This window comes from Anolis sagrei, chromosome X (assembly GCF_037176765.1).
Source record: "Anolis sagrei isolate rAnoSag1 chromosome X, rAnoSag1.mat, whole genome shotgun sequence".
Taxonomy (NCBI): domain Eukaryota; kingdom Metazoa; phylum Chordata; class Lepidosauria; order Squamata; family Dactyloidae; genus Anolis; species Anolis sagrei.
This window is the reverse complement of record NC_090034.1, coordinates 104,269,601-104,288,800: the sequence shown is the minus strand read 5'-3', so window position 1 is coordinate 104,288,800 and position 19,200 is coordinate 104,269,601. Positions and strand designations below refer to the sequence as shown.

Here is a 19,200-nt window from a genome sequence, read left to right as displayed (position 1 = left end):
TATATTTTTGAATATTTGCAAAAATGGTAATTTAAGATAAGACTGTCCAATTCTGATTAAATGATTGTTTACCTTCTTCAATGTAAATGTGCTTACGTATCCTTCCAATAATAATAAAGAGAGTAACATAATAAATGTAATAACAACAACAATAATAAAAAGAGTAAAATAATGAATATAGCAATAACAATTATACAGTAAAATAATAAATGTATAATAATAGAGTAAAATGATAAATGTAATAATAATAAATAGAATAAAATAATAAATGAAACGATAATAATAATAATAACGGAGTAAAATAATAAATAACCTTGACTCGAGTATAAGCTGAGGGGGACATTTTCATCCTAAAAAGGGGCTGAAAAACTAGACTTATACTTGAGTATATACAGTAAATTGCAGTTTATCCAAAAACATTGAACCTACCGATGCCTCAATTAATGTAATTTTATTGGTATCGATTTTCATTTTGACATTGACCAGTACCTGCTGCATTTCCCACCCTCAGCTTATACTTGAGTCAATATGTTTTCCTAGTTTTTGGGGGTAAAATTAGATGCCTCGGCTTATATTCGGGTCGGCTTATACTCGAGTATATACGGTACTTATCTAACAGAGTTGTAAAATATTTCTTTAAAGTTGAAGTTGAAATTGCAGTTGCCCAAAAACATATACTCTCCCTTGAGACCTCTTAGTTTAGAGGAACATAATATGACATGGAGGGCCAGATTTTCCCTGCAGGCCTTGGGTTTGACTCATGAGTGATAAAAGGAGTGAGAACTTCATGGCTCATCATCAAAACCATTCAACAGTCCAATCCATGGAGTCTTTTTCCTAGGGGAAAAAAACCAAAAGGCAGTTGGAAGAAAAATTCCTGATGAAAAAGGCAAGCAAGATGGAGGGAAATCCCACTTTATCTCTTTATCTGAAGTCCACTGTAGTATACACTGCACAGAGATGGTGCAGAACAGGCTGTGACCGCAAGTAACTTGCTCAAGCTTGCTTGCTTACTTACTTAATTGCTTAGGTGATCCCTCGATGTCTAAGTAGGATGGTCCTCCAGGGTCAATGTGCAGTGTGTGGTGGGTCCGTAGGCGCCTGTGGAGCCCTATTCTTGATCTGCATCTTCTCCCGCAGTGGGGGCATTGGTTTCTAGGTGGAAGGCGGTCTCGGTCGGGGTTGGCTTGACGCGCCTTCCTTTTGGCACGTTTCTATCTTTCACCCTCCATTCGTGCCTCTTCAAATTCTGCAGCACTGCTGGTCACAGCTTACCTCCAGCTGGAGTGCTCAAGGGCCAGGGCTTCCCAGTTCTCTGTGTCTATGCCATTGTTTTTAAAGTTGGCTTTGAGCCCATCTTTCAATCTCTTTTCCTGTCCATCAACATTCCGTTTTCCCGTTCTTGAGTTCGGAGTAGATCAACTGCTTTGAGAGTATAAATGTATAAATATGTGAGAGGAAGCCACAGGGAGGAGGGATCAAGCTTGTTTTCTGCTTCCTTGGAGACTAGGACGCAGAACAATGGCTTCAAACTACAAGAGAGGAGATTCCATCTGAACACGAGGAAGAACTTCCTGACCGTGAGAACTGTTCAGCAGCGGAACTCTCTGCCCCGGAGTGTGGTGGAGGCTCCTCCTTTGGAAGCTTTTAAACAGAGGCTGGATGGCCTTCTGTCAGGGGTGATTTGAATGCAACATTCCTGCTTCTTGGCAGGGGGTTGGACTTGATGGTCCATGAGGTCTCTTCCAACTCTTTGATTCTATGATTTTATGACGGTGGTCAGGCATCTGGACAACGTGGCTGGTCCAGCGGAGTTGATGGCGGAGGACCATTGCTTCAGTGCTGATGGTCTTTGCGTCTTCCAGAATGCAACAGTTGTCCACTTTTCTTTCCAAGAGATTTGCAAAAATTTCCGAAGGCAGTGCTGACGGAATCGTTCCAGGAGTTGCATGTGACATCTGTAGACAGTCCACGTTTCGCAGGTGTAGAGCAGGGTTGGGAGGACAATAGCTTTGTAACAAGCCCCTTGGTATCTCTATGGATGTCCCAGTCCTCAAACACTCTCTGCTTCATTCGGAAAAAAGCTGCTCTCGCAGATCTTAGGCGGTGCTCGAGCACTTGCTCAAGCACAGCAAGGGCAACAAGACTCTCTCTTTTCCTCCTCTCTCTCTCGTTCCCTTCTTTTCTCTGATCTTTACTGTCAAATGAAATAGAATCAATCAGAGAGCGAGTGGGTTTCCCAGGTTGCAAACGCTTTAGGTCCAGAAGCTGTTTGCAGTTCTGAACCTTCTCACTCTGCTCATTGACCCACCTTACCCGCCAGCTCTGCCCCTGTCTCCCCCATGTTGCCAACCTCTGTCTCTTCTCCTAGCCTCCAATATTGACAATGTGGTTCTGGACGAGGATCGCTCTGGAGCACGGAGACTACAGAACCTGTGGAGGTAAGGAGTTAAAACTCTTCGACATTGCTAGGTTCTTGTGGGTTTTTTCGGGCTATAGAGCCATGTTCTAGAGGCATTTCTCCTGACGTTTCGCCTGCATCTATGGCAAGCATCCTCAGAGGTAGTGAGGTCTGTTGGAATTAGGACAAGAACCTAGTGATTCCAGCCATGAAAGCCTTTGACAATATATTCGACATTGCGTTCTGGTAGCGCGATGTCACTAAATCCAAGATTTATTTTTATTGGGAATGTCAAATAAACAAAATAATTAAATGACAAAGTATTGCATTACAACATAATATTGCATATGGAGCACCCGGTGGCACAGTGGGTTAAACCCTTGTGCCGGCAGGACTGAAGACCGACAGGTTGCAGGTTCGAATCTGGGGAGAGCGCAGATGAGTTCCCTCTATCAGCTCCAGCTCCTCATGCAGGGACATGAGAGAAGCCTCCCACAAGGATGGCAAAACGTCAAAACATCCGGGCGTCCCCTGGACAATGTCCTTGCAGACGGCCAATTCTCTCACAGCAGAAGCGACTTGCAGTTTCTCAAGTCGCTCCTGACACAACAAAAAATAATAATTGTATGCACAATTTTTTGAAGGTGGACCTCCCAACAATAGATAAATGTATGGTTAAATTCTTTAAAATTGCAGAAATGGACAAAGAAAAAGCAAAAAAACCCCAAAAACAAACTTGTATCAAGGACTGAGAGCTATTTCTAAACTTTGTAAAAAAAGAAGAGAAAAGTAAAAGTTTTTTTATCGAAGGCTGCATAATTTAACTAGTTGAAATCTGTGTAGGGAATTTATCAGGCCAGAAGGAAGAATAGAAAAACAATATAATAGGAAGGAAGAATGGAATTCTGTATGAATGTTTCCAACCCAAGGGATGGAAAGTCACTAAATTGGGATGGGTGGAAGGAGGGAAGGGCATAACCAAATATGAATATTGTATATACGTTAGGAAATATTGTATTAGTTCATTGTAATAGTTCATTAGAGCCTATTTTTTTGTGTGAGTGACAGTTTTTGCAATGAAAATTAAAGATGGGTCAGTTTGCAGGTTCTTGGATGCTGGGGAGTGGTGTGAGCTTCTGCTGTCAGCCCCAACTTCTGCCATCCTAGTGTTCTCCCAAAAGACCATACTGGGGAACCAAGTTTCCTAAGCCATTTTGTAGCTCCTCGTGATGCTTGCAATTAATATTTACACAGCATATCAAATATTGAAAACTCTTCAATTCTTAGAATGCTGCGGGAGAATGACCAATATTATATCTAAATATTCTGACCTAGCAAATACCATTTACGATCTTACTGCTGCTGTTTCCTTCATCTCGTGACCTTCCAATTTTCACAGGGACCAGCGTGAAGAGGAACTGGGCGAGTATTACATGAAGAAGTACGCCAAATCCTCAGTGGGCGAAACGTGAGTTTGCAAAGTCTTTTTTGTGGTTATTTTCTTAAATGTCCCGACAGTCAGCTTTCCAGCCTTGTTCTCCATCACAGACTGCTTAGACCAGCGGTTCTCAACCTGGGGGTTGCGACCCCCAGGGGGGTCGTTGGGCCATTTTCAGGGGGTCGCGAAGCTGCCTTGCTTAACCCTGCCCCTGCTAAAATGGCTGGCGACCCTTGCCGTTTGGGCAAGGGAGGGCTGCCCACACCCCGCGCCTTTCCCAGTTCAGAAGGGCACGGGGGGGGGGGGGGGAGGCAGAGGGCTGCACTCACGGCTTTGCCATGAGCATAGCCTTTCTGCCTGCCCCCCGCGCCTTTCCGAGTTCTGTGTGCCAAGTTTGGTCAAATTCTATCATTGGTGGAGTTCAAAATGCTCTTTGATTGTAAGTGAACTATAAATCCCAGCAACTACAACTCCCAAATGACATAATCAATTCTCCCTCTAACCCCACCAGTGTTCAAATTTGGGTATATTGGGTAAGGTAAGATAAAGGTTTTCCCCTGACATTAAGTCCAGTCATGTCCAATTGTGGGAGTTGGTGCTCAATTTCTAGGCCAAAGAGCCGGTGTTGTCCATAGACGCCTCCAAGGTCATGTGGCTGACATGACAGCATGGAGTGCTGTTGTTGGGTATTTGTGCCACATTTCGTCCAGTGAATGAAAATACATCCTGCATTTCAGATATTTACATTATGATTCATAACAGTAACACAATTACAATTAGGAAGTAGCAATAATAATAATTTTATAGTTGGGGTCACCACAGTGTGAGGGGTCGCGGCATTAGGAAGGTTGAGAACCACTGGCTTAGACCATTTTCTTTGTGTTTCTGCAGTGTTTACGGTGGCTCCGACGAACTCTCTGATGACATCACACAACAGCAGTTGCTGCCTGGAGTGAAGTAAGAGCCTTGCATTTTCAGGGGTTTGTTTTTGCCAGAAGATAAATGTTTGTGGAGATATAGGGCAGGGAGCCTCAAACTAAGGCCCAGGGGCTGGATACAGCCCTTCAAGGTCATTTACCTGGCCCTCACTCAGGGTCAACCTAAGTCTGAAACAACTTGAAAGCACACAACAACAACAATCTAATGTCATCAGCCAAAAGCAGGCCCACATTTCCCACTGAAATACTAATAAGTTTATATTTGTTAAAACTGTTGTTCATTTTAATTATTGTATTGTTTTTAAGTGTTTTTTTGCACTACAAATAAGATATGTGCAGTGTGCATTGGAATTCATTCATGTTTGTTTTTTTTCAAATTGTAATCCAGTCCTCAAACAGTTTAAGGAACTGTAACCTGGCCCTCCTTAAAAAGTTTGAGGACCCCTGATATAGGGGTGTTACATGCAGCTAAGTATTTTCACCTTTCAAAGGTCTGGCTGAGGCATGTCAGAGGACAGCCAAAATGGTGTGGCCAGGCAACAAGAGGCAAGAGTTATGAATAATGAAGAACACAAAGAAAAGTATCCTTTTAAGCAGGGATACCCTGGGAGTGATGTACTGGATTTAGTATCCTCCCTCTCACTAAGTTAACTGAATGTAGGCTACATCTATCATATATACTTTGAGTATAAGCTGACCCGAATATTAGCCAAAGCACCCAATTTTACCACAAAATACTGGGAAACAGTATTGACTCAATTATAAGCCGAGGATGGGAAATGCAACAGCTATGGGTAAATTTCAAAATATAAATAGATATCAAAACATTACATTAATTGAGGCTTCTGTAGGTTAAATGTTTTTGAATATTTACATAAAAATGTAATTTACAATAAGACTGTCCCAACTCTGATTAAATCATTATTCTCTCCAATAATAATAAAAAGAATAAAATAATAAATGTAGCACAAATAATAATAATAGAGTAAAATAATGGAAATGTAATAATAACAGTAATAATAGAGAAAAATAATAAATGTGATAGTAATAATAATAGAGTAATAAATGTAATAAAATAATAATAACCAAGTAAAATAAATGTAATAATAATAATAATAATAAATAGAGAAATATAAATGTAATAAAATAATAATAGAGTGAAATGTACATGTAATAATAATAATAGAGTAAAATAATAAATGTAATAATAATAATAACCAAGTAAAATAATAAATAACCTTGACTCGAGTATTTCTTTTTATTTAAAACATTAATACCCCATCCTTCTCCACCTCTGCAGAGGTTGATGCCAAACATAAAATAAAATACATAGTAAATACATCCACAAAATTAAAGTAATTCTAAATATACATTAAGAATCTGCTCGCCAGATTAAAATCACCAGAATTAAAATCGTCATCCAAAGCAGTCCAAGTCTGGCCCAATAAATCTTGTCTTTCCCAGTAAACTAACTATTCTGTGAACACCTGATCCCATAACCAGGATTTAAGCTTCTTCCGGAAGGTCAGGAGGGAGGGGACAGATCTAACCTCATTGGGGAGGGAGTTCCACAGACAAGGGGCCACCATGGAGAAGACCCTGGCTCTTGTCCCCACCAAACGTGACTGCAGTGGCGGTGGGACTGGGAGCAGGACCTCCCTGGGTGATCTTAAAGTCCTAGACTGTTTGTAGGGGAGATACATTTGGAAAGGTAAATAAGTATAAGCAGAGGGGTCTTTTTCAGCCTTTAAAAAGGGGCTGAAAACTTGCCTTATACTTGAGTACATACGGTACATGCTCACTTTGAACTCCGTTTGTAGCAGTTCAGTTTAGCTGAGAATGAAAGGAAAATGAGTGGAACAGTCAACACCTGTTTGGGCATTGTACACTATTCCTATAACATCTCGTCTTTCTCCACACAGGGATCCCAATCTGTGGACTGTGAAATGTAAGGTAAGGCCCACCTTAACTCCACAGAGCCTGAATTTCTGTTAGGCATTACATTTACAAGACTGCTTCAGCCTAATAGTTTTCTATTGTGTGTCACCTTTCATTCCAATGTTGCTTTTGTGTGTTTTCTCCTCTCCCTGCCTCCAGATTGGAGAAGAGCGGGCCACAGCCATTGCCCTGATGAGGAAGTTCATCGCCTACCAGTTCACCGACACAGTAAGTGCAGGAGAAGGATCAAGTCCTTGGTGTATCTGTGAGGTTGAGGTTGGGTGAAATGCAGGAGTCCCAGATTGTTGTGTTGTATCTATAGCCTCCTAGGTTCTACAAGTCCTTGTTTGGCTTAGTGGCACCAAACCCTTCCCATTCTGTGAATCCTTTGGCACACACAATTGTCTTAGAAGGGAAACCAAGGACTAGCCTCAGTTTGCTATTTGCTTTCAAGTTAACTCCTAAGTTGTGGTGACCCTGTCCTTGGGTTTTCTTGGCCAAGATATCATCAGAAGAGGCATAATGATGATGATGATAAATTATTGTTGTTATTATTATTATTATTATTATTATTATTATTATTATTCTGCTCTATCTCCCCAAGGGGACTCAGGGTGGATTATAGAATCTATGTATGGCAAACATTCATTGCCGTTATACAATTAACAAGGAATGCAATACATAAACAGAAGTAAAGGCTTTTGCTATTTTTTTCCATTTCCAGTATATGGAGGCTGTGCTCAACTCCAGACACGGACTGGGGCGGGGGGGGGGGGGGGTGCTATCGCTCCATCCTCCATGCTGAGGAGCTTTGTCGTCCTTAGACATCCTCCCAATTGAATTGCCAGCCTATCCTTGTGAGCGCCTTTTTATTACCTTCCCACTTAAAGCCTTACCTATGTTTTTGAGCTACTAGGTAAGTAGGGAGCTGGGGCTGATGGCGGGTGCTCACCCCGACCCTGGCTTGAACTGGTGACCTTTTGATTGTCTAAGCCTGGCCTCTTATCATTGCTGCCTTCACAGGCTGAAAGATTGTGATTTGCCTAAGGTCACCCAATGAGTTTCCATGGCTGAGTAGGAAATTGAACCTTGGTATTTCAGAATCTTGGTCCAATACCTATCTTGGTCCAATACCTATTATTATTATTATTATTATTATTATTATTATATTGATTTATATCCCACCTTTCTTCCCCGGACTCAAGCCGGATCGTAATAGTATGACACAACCTAAAGAGTTTAAATGCAAAACATGAAAAAAATAATATGGATAGATATAAATACAATTAATGCAATTCAAATTACATTTAAACCTCACCCCCCCCCAAATCCCAGACACAACTGATACATTTTTATAATGATGTGTTTTTTTTAATTTATTTTATTGTATGTATTTTATGTCGATATGTTTTGTCTCTTGTAATCTTTCTTGAACTGTTAAGAGAGACGGTTAACTATTATTATTATTTTTTAATGTCATTTTGATAATGATGTTGTTGTCTGTTGTATATGCTTTGATTTTATTGCTGTAATAAGTTGTCTGGGCTTGGCCCCATGTAAGCTGCTCCGAGTCCCCATTGGGGAGATGGTGGCGGGGTATAAATAAAGATTATTATTATTATTATTATTATTATTATTATTATTATTATTATTATTATGTACATCACACTTACTTGTCTCCTTGCACAGCCCTGGAACCAGTCCCACCACAGATACAGACAGTCAACTGTATACATTATATTTTGCCATTTTTGAGTTTTGTAGTGCCTTACTTTGGGAGTAACTGGTGTGCAATTAATAGTGACCAGCCAAACTCTCCTTGCCTGCAGCCTTTGCAGATCAAATCAGTGGTGGCTCCTGAACATGTGAAGGGCTACATCTATGTGGAGGCGTACAAGCAGACGCACGTCAAGCAGGCTATCGAAGGGGTGGGCAACCTCCGGATGGGCTACTGGAACCAGCAGATGGTGCCGATCAAGGAGATGACGGATGTCCTGAAGGTGGTGAAGGAGGTGACCAACCTGAAGCCCAAATCCTGGGTCCGGCTCAAGAGGGGCATCTACAAGGATGACATCGCTCAGGTGCGTTCAAGCATTTGCTTTCGGGATTGCGGAGCACCCAAACCTTGCTATGGAATTTGGGGAGTGGGTGGAACCTCTGAGTTACCAAGGAATTCTTTGATCGTCTACAGAAATGGAAGGCTATGTTGAATTGGATAGAGGTTGAAAGATGTCTGTCTGCAAGGGATGGATTTTAGGATTTGCTGTAATCCTGACACCTCCCTGATGCTCTTTGATTCCCTCTCCTTTCCCTTAGGTGGATTATGTGGAGCCAAGTCAGAACCAGATCTCTCTGAAGATGATTCCACGCATCGATTTTGACCGCATCAAAGCCCGCATGAGCCTGGTTAGTTGGCAAGCTTGACTAAAAGACAGTGTTTCTTTTGTAATGGTTTTGTTGGCGCCTTTATTTTACCTCTATGGCTTTTCTGGTTGGTTGCCTCAAACTGGACAGTTTCAGAAAGGAAAAGCTGCTTCATCTGACTCTTCGGTTTGTTTAGGTTTTATAGCAGCTGTTTGCACAGTGCAGCTTCCAGCTGACTCTGCTTTGTAGTATTTTAGAGACTGATGCATTCCCTAAATCCTCTCTTAAATAATCTGTCCCTGGCAAGGTGAGATATTTCTGGAAGCCATAGAACAGGGGCCCTCAAACTAAGGCCTGGGGCTGGATATGGCCCTCCAAGGTCATTTACCCGGCCCTCGCTCATGGTCAACCTAAGTCTGAAATGACTTGAAAGCACACAACAACAACAACAATCCTATCGTATCAGCCAAAAGCAGGCCCGCACATCCCATTGAAATACTAATAAATTTATGTCTGTTAAAATTGTTCTTCATTTTAATTATTGTATTGTTTTAAGTGTTTTTTGCACTGCAAACAAGATATGTGCAGTGTGCATAGGAATTCATTCATGTTTTTTTTTTCAAATTATAATCCGGCCCTCCAACAGTTTGAGGGACTGTGACCTGGCCCTCTGTTTAAAAAGTTTGAGAACCCTTGGTTTATGGCATTGAGTGTTTGCCATGTATGTGTACGTTGTAATCCACCCTGAGTCCCCTGCGGGGTGAGAAGGGTGGAATATAAATACTGTAAATAAATAAATACTCTCTATGCTGACTAGGTGGTAAACACTAAGCTATAGTATGTACTGCTATAAATATCTATAAGGTATGTACAAGGCTATGAGGTATGTACGTGCTTTAGGATACCTGTTTTCGATTGCCAAGCCAAATCCCAGACTATTTCTGGCCCTTTCTCTCAAAGCTCTGCCCCAGAAAGAGTGGAGGGGAAACCTTTCCAACAAGCTCTTGAGGCAGCAGGGCTAAACCATCAGAGCCAGGCCTCTGCGGGGATTTTAAGCTTCACCCCTACAACTCGGCACAAATGGAACAGTCCAGCCAAAGAGAGGCCAAAACAAGGAAATGAACAGAGGAGGGACAATATCTTAGGCCAAAACATCACACCTCCAAAGAAGGAGCCTCCACTATGACGAAGATGCAGCAGGGCTCCTGGCTCCGTTGCCCACTATGCTTCATCTTCCCTTTTTCGTTGCAGAAAGACTGGTTTGCCAAACGGAAGAAGTTCAAACGTCCCCCTCAGAGGCTCTTTGATGCTGAAAAGATCCGGTGAGAGTCCAATAGTGAGATTGTGTTTTGCTGTATTACAAAGATTTGCATTCCTCATGTATACGTTTTATGTTGGGAGACATCCTGGGCAAATCTGCAAACTTTTTTATACCTCCATTCTTCTTTCAGATTTTTCTCTGTGTTGAAAGCTGCAGTTTTATATGTTGCACTGGGAGCAAGTTGTCCAGATACCATTACAGTTTGGCTTGATCTTAGTAAAAAATATTATTTGCTCTTGAATTAGAAGCTGAACAGCCACTTTATGTGTATGTCCCTGGCATTCTTGTACCTTGGAGCTAATTTTTGTTTTGCTGTGATTTTCTGTTGCTTTTGTATTTTTTCTCATTATGCTTTGATCATAATAAAGTGAATTGCTTGAGGAATTGTGGCAACAGGTTCTGCGCAGTAGGGAAACTGTTGCAAGATGGCTTTATCCAACTCAAACATGGCTTGAATTTGCTCCTGAACCTTCAAGATCTCACCTTCTTTGACATGAGACAGCAGGTCTCCCAGGGCCCTTCCGCACAGCCATATAACCCAGAATATCAAGGCAGAAAATACTACAATATCTACTTAGAACTGGGTTATATGAATTCCACACTACCATATATTCCAGTTCAAAGCAAATCATGTGGGATTTTGTTCAGCTATGTGGAAAGGGCCCCAGACCTCTGCTTCCTGTAACGAGAAAGACTGGGTTGTAGGTTTTTCCAGGCTATATGGCCATGTTCTAGAGGCATTCTCTCCTGATGTTTCACCTGCATCTATGGCAAGCATCCTCAGAGATAGTGAGGTCTGTTGGAACTAGGAAAAAGGGTTTATATATCTGTGAAATGACCAGGGTGGGACAAAGAACTCTTGTCTCCTGGAGCTATGTGTGAATGTTTCAATTGACCACCTTGATTAGCATTTGGTGGCCTGGCAGTGCCTGGGGCAATCTTTTGTTGAGAGGTGATTAAATTAGCATTTGATGGCACTGCCTGGCCATCAAATGGTAATCAAGGTGGTCAGTTGAAACATTCACACTTCGTTCCAGCAGACAAGAGTCCTTTGTCCCACCCTGGTCATTCCACAGATATATAAACCCTTTTTCCTAATTCCAACAGACCTCACTACCTCTGAGGATGCTTGCCATAAATGCAGGCGAAACGTCAGGAGAGAATGCCTCTAGAACATGGCCATATAGCCCGAAAAAACCTACAACAACCCAGTGATTCCAGCCATGAAAGCCTTGACAATACAGTAAGAAAGACCTTCTTGCTCAGGTGTTCCTCTTGTTTGCGTTCCAGGTCTTTGGGTGGCGATGTGGCCTCCGATGGGGACTTCCTCATCTTTGAAGGCAACCGTTACAGCCGGAAAGGGTTCCTCTTCAAGAGCTTTGCCATGTCTGCAGTGGTAAGGATCGGAAAACCTGCGGGTTTGGTTTGAGGAGAAGAACATTGTTGCTGTTGTGGAAAACACCGCAAATATTAGATTTTATTTATCGTGTCAAAAGCAAATTGAGGGTGCAGTTGCAATGTATTTAAAAACACAAACAAAGTTAAAAACTTGGCATGATGCTAAATGTCCTTTGACCAGAAGCTGCCCACTTGGATTGCCTCTGGTTATGGCTGTAAGAAGGTCCTCCCTTGTGCATGTGACAGGGCTCAAACTGCGTTGTAGTAGGTGGTCTGTGGTTTGCTCTTCTCCACACTCGCATGGCGTGAACTCCACTTTGTGGCCCCATTTCTTAAGGTTGGCTCTGCTTCTTCTGGTGCCAGAGTGGTCTGTTAATCACCTTCCAAGTTGCCCCATCTTCTGTGTGCCCAGGAGGGAGTTTAGTCTCAACCACTGATTGAGGTTCTGGGTTTGAGCCTGCCACTTTGGGACTCTCGCTTGCTGAGGTGTTCCTGCAACTACCTCTGTAGATCTTAGGAAGCTATTTTTTGATTTAAGGCATTGGCATTCGGACTGATATCCGAACAGTGGATGCGCTGGAGATGTCACAGCCTTGGTCCTTTCACTATTGGCTGCTGCTTCCCGGCGGATATTAGGTGATGCAATACCTGTCAAACAGTGTAATTTCTCCAGTGGTGTAGGGCGCAGACACCCCATGATAATGTGGCATGTCTCATTAAGAGCCACATCCACTGTTTTAGCATGGTGAGATATGTTCCACACTGGGCATGTGACCAGAAATGACCAGAGGCTCTCTGAGTGTTTTGGACTTCAACTCCCACAATTCCTAACAGCTGATAGATCTCTGTAGATCTTAGGAAGCTTTTTTGATTTAAGACGTTGTCATACTGGCTGATAACCAAACAGTGGTTGCGCCAGAGATGTCACAGCCTTGGTCCTTTCATTGTTGGGTGCTACTTCTGAGCGGATGTCAGGTGATTTAATACCGGTATAATATAATTAACAGTATAATTTCTCCAGTGGTTTAGGGTGTAGGCATCCTGGGACAATGCGGCATGTTTTAATGTGGTAAGATGTATTCCACACTGGGCATGCATACTCAGCAGCAAAGTAGCAAAGCACCAGGGCAGATGCCTTCACTGTGTCTGGTTGTGATCCCCAGGTTGAGCCAATCAGCTTTCATATGATATTATTTCTAGCACCCACTTTTTGCTTGATTGTCAAGCAGTGCTTCTTGTAAGTCAGAGCACAGTCCAAGGTAACTCCCGAATATTTGGGCGTGATGCAATGCTCCAGTGGGATTCCTTCCCGGGTCATCCTCAGAGCTCGAGATGCTTGTCTGTTCTTAAGATGGAAAGCACACGTCTGCAGTTTAGATGTATTAGGAATCAGCTGGTTTTCCCTGTAGTAGACAGCAAGAGCACCTAAAGCTTCAGAGAGCTTCTGTTCAACCATTTCAAAGCTCTCTGCTTGGGCAGTGATGGCAGTGATGGATCAGCATAGGTGAAACTTTCTGTTCCTTCTGGCAGTGACTGGTCATTTGTGTAAATGTTAAACATTGATGGAGCAACCATGCTCCCCTGAGGCAGGCAAATATTAGATGCCTGGTCTACAGAAGGAAAGACACGCTTGGCATTGTGCTCGTTCAGTAACTGAGAGCATCTTCCAACTGCCACATGGATGTATTTTTGTTTTGTTTCGCTTTGTTTTCTGCTCATCAGATCACGGAAGGAGTGAAGCCCACTCTGTCTGAGCTGGAAAAATTTGAGGACCAACCAGAAGGCATTGACTTGGAGGTGGTGACCGAAAGCACAGGTAGAGAGCTGGGGATGGTGGCAATATGGGTAGAGAGCTGGGGATGGTGGCACTCATATGGTACTGGCTTTGCTTGTTTGATTTTCTTGGCACTGAATGTTTGCCGTGTACTGTGATCCGCCCTGAGTCCCCTTCGGGGTGAGAAGGGCGGAATATAAATAAAGTGTTGTTCTTGTTTTGTTGTTGTTATTATTATTATTATTATTATTCTGATACAAAAGCACAGTATGTCACAGCAAATGAGATACATATGATGGATTTTGTGTTGGTGTTCTTGTTGTTAATTAAGGCCATTTAAAATCTGTTTTAAGCAGATTAAACACCATTCATGCTGGGCTTCTCTTGTGTCTGCTTTAGGAAAGGAACGGGAACACAACTTCCAGCCCGGTGACAACGTGGAGGTGTGCGAAGGGGAGTTGATCAACCTGCAGGGCAAGATCCTGAGTGTGGATGGGAACAAAATCACCATCATGCCAAAGCATGAAGACCTCAAGGTATGGTTTTGGGGGCTACCTGGGTCTCAGGACAACATTGTGCCTTCCTTTCTTATCCTGTCCTGTCGTATCCTTTATGTTTCCTCTTGAAAGATATCCCAGTGTTGAGGGGAAACTGTGGGCTGCCATGTAGAGGGAGATTTTCCCCTTCTATTTCTGCCACTCTACCAACAATAGTCCAGTCATAGAATCCTAGAGTTGGAAGAGACCCTAAAGGACCATCCAGGGCCCAAAATAGGGCCCTGTTCTGCCATTCAGGAAGACACTATCCGATCCCTCTGGACAGATGGCCATCCAGCCTCCGTTTAAGGACTTCTGTAGAGTCATAGAGTTGAATTGTAAATGTGCTTATGTTTCCATCCAGTAATAATAAACAGAGTAAAATACTAAATGTAATAATAACAACAATAATGATAAAGTAATGGAAATCTAACAGTAATTGTGTGGGTACGGCTGTACCAGGAGCTCCAACTTCTTTTCCTTTCTATTGAGTGTTAGCATGTATTCCAAAGTTCCATGCATTTTGCAATAAGGTGGCTTCCCTTGGTTTGCAATCATAGGGCCAATGACCCATCAGTTATCATTATGTTCTTTAGTTCCGCCCCTTTTTCTGGGTTAAGGAGGGAAAAAGGGGACCTCTAGTTCAGTTCACACAGAGAAGCCTTTCGTACAGGACGTGAATCAGTTCCACCTGTAGAAAGCTTCGTCTTTTACAGCTTTGCTGGGGAGATCCAGTCCCACAGCTCTACAGAGAACTACAGCATAGCCTTTGTTGGGGAATTTAGTTCCACAACTCTACAGCCAACTCTTAGTTGGAGAAATACAGCTCCACAGTTTTACAGCCAGCATTCGCTGGGAATTGAAAGCCTTCTTTCCGCTTGGAATTCTACTAAAGGACTCTGTATGGTAAAGACCACTCGCAGCAGCCATAACGCAATTTGGACCGGGTGTAGGGGCACACGCCACCAGAACTTAAGTCAGATTGCCCAGGGAGAGGTGAAGGATTTCCCTTGTATAAGGAAGGAACAGTTTATGAAGAAAGTTGCCTGTCCCTTGTGGACAAGATTTAAGCAAGCCACCAGTTGATTCAAAGCCTTGAAGTATTTCTTTGATTTATTGAAGATTTAAGCAACAATAAAAACTTTTTTGAACTTTCTAAGTTTTTAAAAGAACTTTGTGTGGGGAAATCTGAAAGGCCTCTCAGCCGAGGCACCCCTGGCGTCCCGTTGGGCATTCAGAAAACACGTCCTGTCTACAGACTCTTTCACAGGCCCAGCGCGTGACAGCACAGTAATAATAGAGTAAAATAACATCATTATTGTTGTTATTACATTTATTATTTTACTCTCTTTATTATTATTGGAAGGATATGTAGCCTCATTTAGATTGAAGTGTATTAGAATAATGTTTTTTTTATTTGACTATAGTTTTAATCTATAAGAAAAAACATTTGTGAAACAAAGTAATTGGTTTTAAAAGCCATAATCGTCTTTTTTTTAAAAAATGCTTAATATTAAAGAAGATTTCAAGGCACTACATGTAGAAAGTGAAATTAATTGCAATAATAACATTCTAAAATCTCAACAAAAAAGAGTAAAATTGAGAAGCATCAAATTAAAACAATACATCTATGTAACACAGTCAAAAAGCTTTTAAACTCAGTCTGCAGAAATGTCATTTACAAGTATGGAAGACTAGTAGGGAGAGGACAGGACAATTTTATGAATTTTTATGATATACCAGTTATAAAATCTATAGGCAAAAGTATGATAATAATATTCTAATAAAAGTATTAAAATAATAGTTTAATCAGAGTTGGAGAGTCTTATCTTATATTACAGTTTATGTAAATAATCAAAAACATTTAACCTATTGATGCCTCAATTAATGTAATTTTATTAGTGTCTATATTTATTTTGAAATTGACCAGTAGCTGCTGCATTTCCCACCCTCGGCTTAGACTCAAGTGAATATGTTTTCCCAGTTTTTTGTGGTAAAATTAGGTGCCTTAACTTATATCCGGGTCAGCTTATACTCGAGGATATACGGTACCCAGGATATAGTCCTACTCCAGGTGGGACCTGGCCAAAACAGAAGAGAGTGGGGCTGTGACTTCCCTTGATCTGGGTACTAGATTCCTCTTGATAAACATGGCGGGCCTTTCTCTCCAGGACATGTTGGAGTTCCCGGCCCAGGAATTGCGCAAATACTTCCGGATGGGGGACCACGTGAAGGTGATCGCGGGGCGCTTTGAAGGCGACACGGGACTCATTGTGCGCGTGGAGGAAAACTTCGTCATTCTCTTCTCTGACCTCACGATGCATGAGGTGAGTGCGAGGGATGAGAAGGGACTCGAATGGCATGACCTAATAGTGGTCCTTTTATGTGGAATCATTCAGGCACTTGATGTGGAGCGAGGAGCAGAAAAGCTGTCATGTTTTGCCATTCTGGTCAAAGAGTAAACATTTTCCTGTGGAGCAGTACTGTTTTGCAATGATTGCTGCAGAAACTTAATAAATAATAATAATAAACTTTATTTATACCCCGCCACCATCTCCCTGATAGGGACTCGGAACGGCTTACATGAGGCCAAGCCCAAACAATAATTACATAAATTAAAACCGAAAAACACAAATAATAAACAACAACAATGTAATTACATAATTACTTCAGAGTTTGGGACAGTTTGAGTCTTGTGTTGAACCAAGGCCTTGATCTCTTTTTTACCCTATTATTGTGTTCCTTCTGTCTTAAGATCTACTCCCATTCCAACTCTGTTGAGACAGGCTCAGACTCATGATTTATGATCTGGAAGCTCTAACCCAAGCATGGGCCACCTTGGGCCCTCCAGATGTTTTGGACTTCAACTCCCACAATTCCTAACAGCCGGTAGGCTGTTAGGAATTGTGGGAGTTGAAGTCCAAAACACCTGGAGGGCCCAAGGTGGCCCATGCCTGGACTATAGATTCTGATACCCTTGGATGTCTCCCATCCTTTGTTTATTTATTTATTTACGAGGTTTATATGCTGCCCTTCTCACCCCAAAGGGGACTCAGAGCAGCTTACAGGTATATATTACATACACTATATTATATTATTAGCATAGTACAATATCAGCATTAAACATTGCTATATTGTACCATACCACTATATTGCAATATTATTAGTAATATTACATGTAATATAAATATATAATTATAATGTCATATTATTATTTTGCATTACATTATAATATTATAAATATTATATGTACATACAATATATTATATTATATTATTAGAATAGCACAGGAGACAAGGTGGAACTGTCCCCTGGCTCCCCCTCTCTTCACTCTGGCCCAGAGCGACGTTGGTGCTTGGGGGAGGGGTCTCCAGCTGATGGCATATCCAGGAGACAATAGGGTTTTGTTTATTTATGACATTTATATGCCACCCTTCTCACCCTGAAGGGGACTCAGAGCGGCTTACAAGGTATATATGCATACAATATATTATTAGCATAGTACAATATTTCTATACTGTACTATATTATTATACTGCAATATTATTAGTAATATTACATGTACTATAAATATATAATTATAATATATTATTATTATTATTATTAGTAGTAGTAGTAGTATTATATTGCATTACGTTTATTTATTCATCGTGTCAGGAGCAACCAGACAGTTGTATTACATTTTTTAACAAACAAACAAACAGAACACAAAGTTTGCAAGCTTGGTAGTTGATTAGATGTCCTTTGACCAGTATCTGCCCCCTTGGAGTGCCTCTGGTGTTGCCGCAAGGAGGTCCTCCCTTGTGCATGTGGCAGGGCTCAGGTTGCATTGCAGCAGGTGGTCAGTGGTTTGCTCTTCTCCAGACCGCATGTCGTGGATTCCACTTTGTGGCCCCATTTCTCAAGGTTGGCTCTGCATCTCGTGGTGAGAGAGTGCAGTCTGTTCAGCGCCTTCCAAGTCGCCCAGTCTTCTGTGTGCCCAGTGGGGAGTCTCTCATTTGGTCTCAGCCATTGGTTGAGGTTCTGGGTTTGAGCCTGCCACTTTTAGACTCTCGCTTGCTGAGGTGTTCCAGCGAGTGTCTCTGTAGATCTTAGAAAACTATTTCTTGATTTAAGTCGTTGACGTGCTGGCTGATACCCAAACAGAGGATGAGCTGGAGATGTCCCTTGTTTGGGTATCAGCCAGCACGTCAACGCCTTATATGTATATACAATATATATTATATTATGTTATATTATATTATATTATTAGAATAGCACAGGAGACAAGGTGGAAGTGTCCCCTGCCCCCCCCCCTTCACTCCGCCCAGAACGGCAGTTGGTGCTGGGGGGAGGGGTCCTCAACTGATGGCATATGCAGGAGACAAGATGGTTTATATTGTTGATGTTCCTGATCCGAATCCAAAAGTGCTTTCTCAGTCTCAGTTGCCATCTTTCCCTCCTGCAGCTCAAAGTCCTGCCCCGGGACCTTCAGCTCTGCTCAGAGACGGCTTCCGGTGTGGACGCAGGCGGGCAGCATGAGTGGGGGGAGCTGGTGCAGCTGGACCACCAGACTGTCGGCATCATCGTCCGGCTAGAACGGGAGACCTTCCAGGTTAGTGCCACTGCCTTTTGCTGTTTGGCTGGAAGATTTGGGCATCTCAGAGTCCCCCTCTTGCACTCTGCCACCTTGGTTGTGGATGCCTTTCATCTCCTGCAGTAAAGGCAAAATAAAGGCAAAATAATAGAGAGGAACCTTTTTGGGCTTCCTCTCTCACAAATACACTTTTTATTCCTGTCTCACCCAGGGTTTTTAACTTTTTAACATTTTATCTCATACATATGGCCCGCCCTTTGTATTTGATTTTACTATCCTATTTTATACTGTTCATTTTATTTGTTATTTTATATATTTTGTTATGATGTATTTTTCTGTTTTTGTGTCTAATTATGTTGTATTATTTTTGGGCTTGGCCTCATGTTAGCCGCCCTTGGGGAGATGGTGGTGGATTATAAATAAAATTATTATTATTATTATTATTATTATTACTACTACTACTACTAGCTGTCCCCTGCCACGCGTTGCTGTGGCCCACATGGGGGTTCTTTGTGG

The 19,200-nt window shown here is 42.0% G+C and overlaps 1 protein-coding gene across 1 annotated transcript in view; it reads left to right on the top strand.

Moving 5' to 3' along the window:
* LOC132781310 (transcription elongation factor SPT5) overlaps positions 1-19,200 on the top strand; it is a 45,534-nt gene that overhangs the window by 11,681 nt on the left and 14,653 nt on the right. Inside the window, exons 5-17 of the mRNA XM_067461068.1 lie at positions 2,372-2,441; positions 3,801-3,869; positions 4,731-4,796; positions 6,700-6,730; positions 6,875-6,943; positions 8,545-8,796; positions 9,032-9,121; positions 10,331-10,401; positions 11,691-11,796; positions 13,521-13,614; positions 13,972-14,108; positions 16,280-16,435; positions 18,556-18,702. Of these exons, the coding sequence (XP_067317169.1) occupies positions 2,372-2,441; positions 3,801-3,869; positions 4,731-4,796; positions 6,700-6,730; positions 6,875-6,943; positions 8,545-8,796; positions 9,032-9,121; positions 10,331-10,401; positions 11,691-11,796; positions 13,521-13,614; positions 13,972-14,108; positions 16,280-16,435; positions 18,556-18,702 (1,358 nt within the window). The remainder of the gene's footprint in view (positions 1-2,371; positions 2,442-3,800; positions 3,870-4,730; positions 4,797-6,699; positions 6,731-6,874; positions 6,944-8,544; positions 8,797-9,031; positions 9,122-10,330; positions 10,402-11,690; positions 11,797-13,520; positions 13,615-13,971; positions 14,109-16,279; positions 16,436-18,555; positions 18,703-19,200) is intronic.